This window comes from Setaria viridis, chromosome 1 (genome assembly GCF_005286985.2).
Source record: "Setaria viridis chromosome 1, Setaria_viridis_v4.0, whole genome shotgun sequence".
Lineage (NCBI taxonomy): Eukaryota > Viridiplantae > Streptophyta > Magnoliopsida > Poales > Poaceae > Setaria > Setaria viridis.
Window position 1 is genome coordinate 21,043,277 of NC_048263.2, and position 7,196 is coordinate 21,050,472.

The 7,196-nt window shown below is 45.7% G+C and overlaps 1 protein-coding gene across 1 annotated transcript; it reads left to right on the plus strand.

Annotated features, from left to right (window-relative positions):
• The first annotated feature begins 705 nt into the window (after positions 1-705).
• On the plus strand, positions 706-5,221 carry LOC140221624 (thaumatin-like protein 1b). The gene is made up of 2 exons (XM_072291367.1): positions 706-758; positions 4,927-5,221. Exons 1-2 carry the CDS (start codon positions 706-708, stop codon positions 5,219-5,221), a joined length of 348 nt encoding a protein of 115 aa, XP_072147468.1.
• Positions 5,222-7,196: the final 1,975 nt, after the last annotated feature.

Genomic DNA, 7,196 nt, shown 5'->3' on the forward strand with positions numbered 1-7,196 from the left:
AACAAAATTGGTTTCACTAATTTTGGACACTTCTACAAATTTCTGTGATTAAAATGGTGCAAAACGAATTTAAATGGATTATTTTACTAAAGAAATCTAACTTTTCCCGAAAATGCCCCCGGAAAACTTTTCTTACTCACCCCCTCTCTACCCCTTCTCACGACTACTGGGCCCCCACGGCACGGACCCCACTTTTCCTATTCACTCTACCCGCCAGCCTTACTCCCCCTCCCGACGGGCCTCGCGGGCCGATTTCCCTCTAGCAGCCCAGCACCGGCCCACGGCCTCTCTTTCTTTTTCTTCCTTTTTCACGTGACGCCGGCATGTGTTACAAGCCCACCGGCCTGCTGGACTTTACGGCCTCTGGCCTCCGAACCAGGCCGATGACTCCGCACCGGCTCCTGGGCCTACGCGACGCGCCGGCCCTCTTTCCTTTTTCCACTTAAACACGCGCGCGTCACTACTGGGCCTTTGAACCGTGGCCCAGCAATCGCTCGCGCCCGGCCGGCCTGCTTCCGTTCCCCCCCCCTTTCTCTCTGACGCGCGGGCCCGGGTGCACCGCTCCTTCTTCCTCCTCCCGCCAAAACGCGACCGGAACAGAGGGCGGCGCGGCTCGCCGGCCGGCGCCCTCCCGGCGGCGGGACCAGGTGACAACACCAACCCTAGACCTACACGACCTTGTGCGCGGCAACAGCTTCCCCGGAGATGGCCGGAGCCATCCCCTCCACGGTGACGGGCGGCGACACCCACGGCCGGTGGTGACTTCTCACGACAACGGCACAACCCACTCAAACAACTAACCCGACACCATCCTAGGACCCTAAGGACTCGACTACGACTGCTCAAGAAGGAAGAGAGACAGCGAGAGGGGGTTCTCACCGAGAGCGGGCGGTGCGACGGCGGCGGACAGAAGCGGCGGCGATACAAGGTGTGACGGCGAAGAAACTGGGCAACAAGTTGGTAGGGCTACTGGTGGGGTGTAGGCGGAGGTGTGGACGGAAGGAATCGACGGGAGCGGCGGTGTGGAGGTGGAATTTTGCTTGGCGGCGGTGTTTGACAGAAGAGGCGCTGGCGGCAGTAAAAAGAACGGCGGTGAAAACGGCGGCGCGGGAGCGGTAGTTATTCAAGCATTTACCCCTCGCATGGCTGCCACCGTGGTCTACCCGTAGGCGTATGTGGCGAGGAGGTGGCCTAGCTTAGCTGCGCTGGCGGACGACCGACGACGGCGGCGGCGACACGTCTGAAGGTTCTGTCACTGCTTCTCCCGCCCGTGATCTTCAGAAACGGCTATCGGTTGATTCTTGATCCGACGGCCTCTCGTGCTTTAACAGAACTTGGAGATAAACTCGAGCTTGCCATCTTTTATTTTGGCGTCGGTTTGAGATAAACACCGAATTGAATAGAATTTGGATTTGTTCTCTCAAGTTCTTCGGAATTGCACTGAAACCTTCATTCAGTTTCGTCAAACATCGTCAATGTCATAGAGCTCACTTAGCAACTTGATTTCATGCTCAAATTCTTCTGCCCTTAGTCCAACTTCACCTCAGACATACTCTACTATGTCCTAATGTTCCATTTTGCTCATGAACAAGTATATCTTTTGATTTAAATTGCTCTGAATTTGAGCTCCAAGTCGATGCTTTGCTGCCATTCAGACTTAGTGAAAATTCAGAGTTTCAGTTAACTTTGTGATTTTGTGCGGACTTTGAGCTCGAGTTTGACTTCCTTCCCTTTACTGTTCCTGGCCAACAACTCATGATTATTGTAGTCCAAGATCCATACTTCAATATAATGTAGCTGTTCTAGTGCACTTGTTGGAAGAATTCTTCAGAAATGAATTTTGAAAATGAACTCTGGAGCTGTTTTCACTGAATCCTATTGTCGGACGAGGAACAGTAAACGGCAATTTTTCTTTTCTTCTCCTTTCTCTGATGCTTTGTAATATTTGGCACCAATTTAACTCCAAGTTTTTGATTTCTCAATTCCAAATACTCTCATACTTGTATTCCACATATTGGTCAAATTTTTCTGAATTTCAAATTTGAAATTCAAATTTCGGTCAAATTTTTGCCGAATTTGATCTTTTTGCCATTTTTCTTCTTTTTCTTTTGAATTTCCTTCTGAATTTTTCAGGGTCACTATTTGACTTCAAATGGCACTTATTACACTAGCCACCCTAAATCATTTTACCAATGTATTTATTTTATCAAACACCCTCACTAGGCCCTCAATTTGAACCTCATTTATTCCTTACTATATCATCTATGTTTGTTTCAATATATGTATCATCTATATGTTTGTTTCAATATATATATATATATGTAGCAATGAAAACAATCCAAGAAGAATACATAAATTCAGTAATTGAAAGGGAATATAGAAAATACAAACAATAAACTGATCACGATATGTGAGGCATCAAAGGAAAAAAATGAACAAAAAAATAGAGAGATCAAGAATCCAAATGTTATTAAGAAGCTACCACATTCAGCCTGACTACAAAGCATTGCCATTCAATCCACTGTTTTTCTATATATATATATATAGATATATATATATATATATATATACCATGTCTTATCGTATACTATTGTTATAATAGTAATGTTTATATTAAAGATTTGAGTGCTCTAGGTGGGTCTTATTGTGCTAGTGGAACTCACAATTATCAACTATCCCGGGATGTGTCCTATGCAGGCAATACCGAATCACACAACGAAGGAAGAGGAGGAGCTGGCGGTGGAATGGAACGAAGGGAGTACCATGCTTATATAGGCAGGTAACACAACGCATAACCTACAATCGATAGGAACACGCCAACTAAAAATAGACAGGAAGCAAAGAATCAAAATTAATATGAAGTGACTCTACATTGCAAGAAGGGGCATATGCATATCGGTGGGAACACACCAAGTAAGAAACAGACAAGGCAAACGAATCAAACTTAATGTGAAGTGACTCGGTATTGCAGCAACAGACACGTGCTATATCGGTAGCAAGACAACAAATAAGAAATAGACATGATACAAAGAGTCGAAAATAGTGTGACAAATAAGAAATGACGGGATACAAAAAGTCGAAAATAGTGTGAAGTGACTCAACACTGCGGCAACACACTTGCGCTATGCATGAGCTGCCATCTCTGCTGAACAAAGTGGGTAGCTCAATGTGCATAGCAATGATGATGGATGCACGTCACAGGAAGGGTAGTATGAAAACTGCAGCATGAAGGGTCAATATCACTTGTTGCTTGGGCACATCTCTGTATGCAAGGATGAGCATCAGTCACAACAAAATTGGCATGTGTAGATCGAAGCTTTTCAAATCATATCGGACGGGGCAGAGGGAATAAGCTATCGTGGCTATACTAGCAGGCCGAGAAAATAGCGCGGTCTTATACTTTAGATGTGCTAGTGGGAGTAGCCTCAGGTCGTGGAAGTTTCATATACAAATGTAAGAAGCCGCACTCTAGTTTAGGTGAGCTAAAAGCTAATGCCTCTCTAAGCTAAAGTGGCAACACCTCAAAACAGAGGGATCGGTGATAGAGGAGACAAATGGTTTCATAGATCAGGGTTGATTTTTAGACTTTGGGCATAGTTTGAGGAGCTAACATGAACTTTTTCCTTTTATAAATCCGTTTTAGCTTTTTTTTTCCTATGTAGTGTGAGAGCTCTCAGTCTTGAGAATATACACTTCGTTAGTGTGGCAAAAAAAAAAAACAAATAGTACATTGTTGGTATACCATAAAGGCAATTACCAACACAAGTCCCATCTGCGGAGCAAAAAAATAATAGCACATGTCATGTAGGTATATCGTGTTTTGAGGCATCGAATAGCAAGTCACACTATACTAGACGTGACAGAAAAAACTGACCCGCGCAAGTCATACTACACTAGACGTGACAGGAAAAAACCGACCCGACACGACACTCATTTAGACTGATTTTAATGGTCCCCAAAACTTTGGACCGTCTTGACTAATAAAATAAATTATGTTTGCACTAGAAAATAATGACGGACTTGGACAGAAATTTTAGGCTCAAAAGAAATTGGGTTTTTTTTGCCAACCTGACCCATAGTTTGCTTAGGTCTACACTACACCCATGCTCTCTCTCTCTCTCATCATTTTTCTTAAAGTATATTAGATTACCAGTAGTGTGATCTAACCCCTAAACTTGCTAAGTAGGTTACTTAAGATCCTCTATACTTGCTAAGTAGGTTACTCATGCTAATTAGTCGTCCACCTCAAATTATTATTTGTTTCAACTATTTTATACTTAATATAATATATATCTAAGGGTATAGTAAAATCTATATATATATAGAAAAAGTCAAAATGGATACTAATTTGGGAACAATGGAGTAGCAATTAATTACATCCCTAATTTGCGTCCGTCCGATCGGCAACATCCGTCCGTCCAGAAGCAGGCAGGCGTCTGAAAGTTTTCGAAAAAGCCCTTCTAGTTTCCTTAATCGACTTCAGGTCCAGGGAGGTCCCTTTTAAACAGTAAATACGTTCGTTTTCTTACGTTCAGATCCCTGTATACCAAAATATTTCAACACGAAGATGAGAAAAATTCGATTTCGCGTCCTTTTTCCAGAAAACCGCCCGCCTGTCATTTTGCGAAAAAACCCCGCCGCTCCAGCGTGCGATCGCGCTCCCACCCCCGAGCCACCGCCCCCTCCCCATACCTCCCTTTCACCCTCTCTCTCTTCTTTCCTCCTTCGCTGCCCGCTCCCAACGCCGTCACCGGCTCACCGCCGCCTCCGCCCAAGCCTCCTTCTCTTCCCCCGAGCCACCCCGCCAGCACAACCCCGAGCACCAGCGCCGCCCCTCTTTCTCGTCTTCTCGGCGAGTGTCAAGTGGCCCCGTTCCCAACGCTCTCTCCAGCCCTAGATCCCAGGCGTGGTCTTCCTCTCATTTAGCCAGACCCTCGCGGTCACCGTCGCCTCCGCGTGGTCCGGCCGCATCTGGGGCCGCACGCTCTGCGTCACGGACTCCTCCGGAGCCTTCGCTTGCTCCACCGCCGACTGCGGCTCGGGCGCCGTCGAGTGCTCCGGCCGCGGCGCCGCGCCGCCGGCCACCCTGGCCGAGTTCACGCTCGCCGGCAACACAGGCGGGGATGACCTCTACGACGTCAGCCTCGTCGACGGCTTCAATGTGCCCATGCTCTTCGCCCCGCAGGCGATGTCGCCGGCGGCGGCCAACGGGAGCTGCTAGGCCACGGGGTGCCCCGCGGACCTGAACAGGGGTGCCCCGCGGAGCTGCGCGTCGGCAGCGGCGCGGGGGCGGTGGAGAGGATGCCCGGCCACACCGTGTGCTCGCAGCTGTTGGTTATGGTGAACATCGCAGGCGCTGCTCCTGGTGATTACAGCGCACTGTGCATTGTTTAACAGCAAGAACACACTAGCTCTGAATCTCAACAGTAAGCAACAACTCAGACACATGTATCATGCACTGGACACACTCTTGACATCCAACTTTGAGAAGACGAAAAAAGATTGATCAACGGCACAGAAAAAGGAGCAATCGATTTGGCATGAGAATGTAACAAATTGGATGTTATGCAATCGATCTTGGTTTGTTGATGCATGGCATGATGAGGTAAGGTAACTAAGATACTCCTAAACGGAGCTATTAAATTAAGAAGAAATTCACTTGGTTCCAAGAAGGCAAGAATCATTCAAGGAAGGTTCATGCTCCAATTTGCAGCACATGGAAAAATTTTATTGCCGATATGGCTGCTTGCATCGCAGGAGCTGATCGAGAAGGACAAACAAACATGGCAGTCTGGCTGGCCTCTGGGAAACTGGGGAGTTGCAAGTAGGTGAGCCAATCATCAGGCTTGCTCTTGTTTTCTCTTTAAGCATTGTGGATCGAGATGGCAATGTTAATTGTGTTCAGGTGAGGTCAGCTGCTCGCGGAGAGCCATTGATCGGACTTCACCTAGCTCGCTAGACATGGGGTGTCATGTGGTCGTAGTACCAACTGCCAGGAACCAAATTGCAAGGCCCCTGGAATCGAATCAGGGAACTCTGTGGTAGCTCTCGTATTCCAAACAGTTTGGGCTCAACCTTGTGGTGATCATCAGCTGGCTGCAGGCATTCTGTGATCCAATCTTTCAGCAGCTGAACCATCAAACTGTAATGCTTCAGAGAAAGAAAGCTATGCTTTTTTTTATCTGAATTCCAACCATCGTTGTATCCACCTGCTCACTTGAGTTCCTTGCTGAGCTTTTTGCAGGTTCATGGTTCTGCTTCAGTTGCTTCATATAAAAAAAAGTTCTCTTTCAAGCTTTTGGTTCAAAGTTGCAGAAGCTTGACAGTAGAATGAACGTGAGCAACCAATGTGCAGAGCCAGCAGAGGACGGCTAAACAGACACAGTAACCAAAGAATAGCAGAATGGACGTTTTATTGCTTCCATGCTTGGTTGCTTTGCATTACATGACCATATGCTTTAACAGCTTCTAAATGTACATCTAAGTATGCATATTTCTCTTTGTAATTGTGTCTTCAAGTTTCACTGAGTCATGCAATGCTCATAACAAAACTGTTAGTTTAATAATTAGTATATATGGTTCAAGTTCATGCAAGATCACGAGAGAGAAAGAACCTAGATCTTTTTTCGCGAGGGAAAGAACCTAAGATTAATCATCTGCAAAACAGCCTAGATTAATTTGTGGACCAATACATTTTCAGAAATATGGAAGCTAACATTTTTTCCTTTAACTTCATGCTTGGATGATAATTTCCATGACTTCATGTTCATTTCTTCAAGGTTTGATCTGATTTTGTATTACTATTGGGAAATGATAATTTAGGCTTCCTTCACATTTCTGTCCCAATCATGAGCTATCCTTCCCTTGTGACCAAACTAATTTTGTTTGGTTCTCACTAAGTGATCTGTATACATCCATCAAGCTGTGAATGATCTTGGGCATCTCATTTTATTTATTCAGTCCATCATAGTTCAATTCTGTTCGCCAAAAATTGTCAGTACTTTGCTGTCCTCGCATGCTTATACATGTTTTTCTTATGCAGATTTTGAAGAGACGTGTCCCCTTGGCTCATAGAGTTAACCAAGTGCAGCCTTATGAGGATTATCAAAATCTCAGCGGCTCCACAACTTCAATTAGGGCTCAGTGCTGTGGAAACTAATCGTCAGATTAATTTAAAATGCTCCTTAGTTTTATGA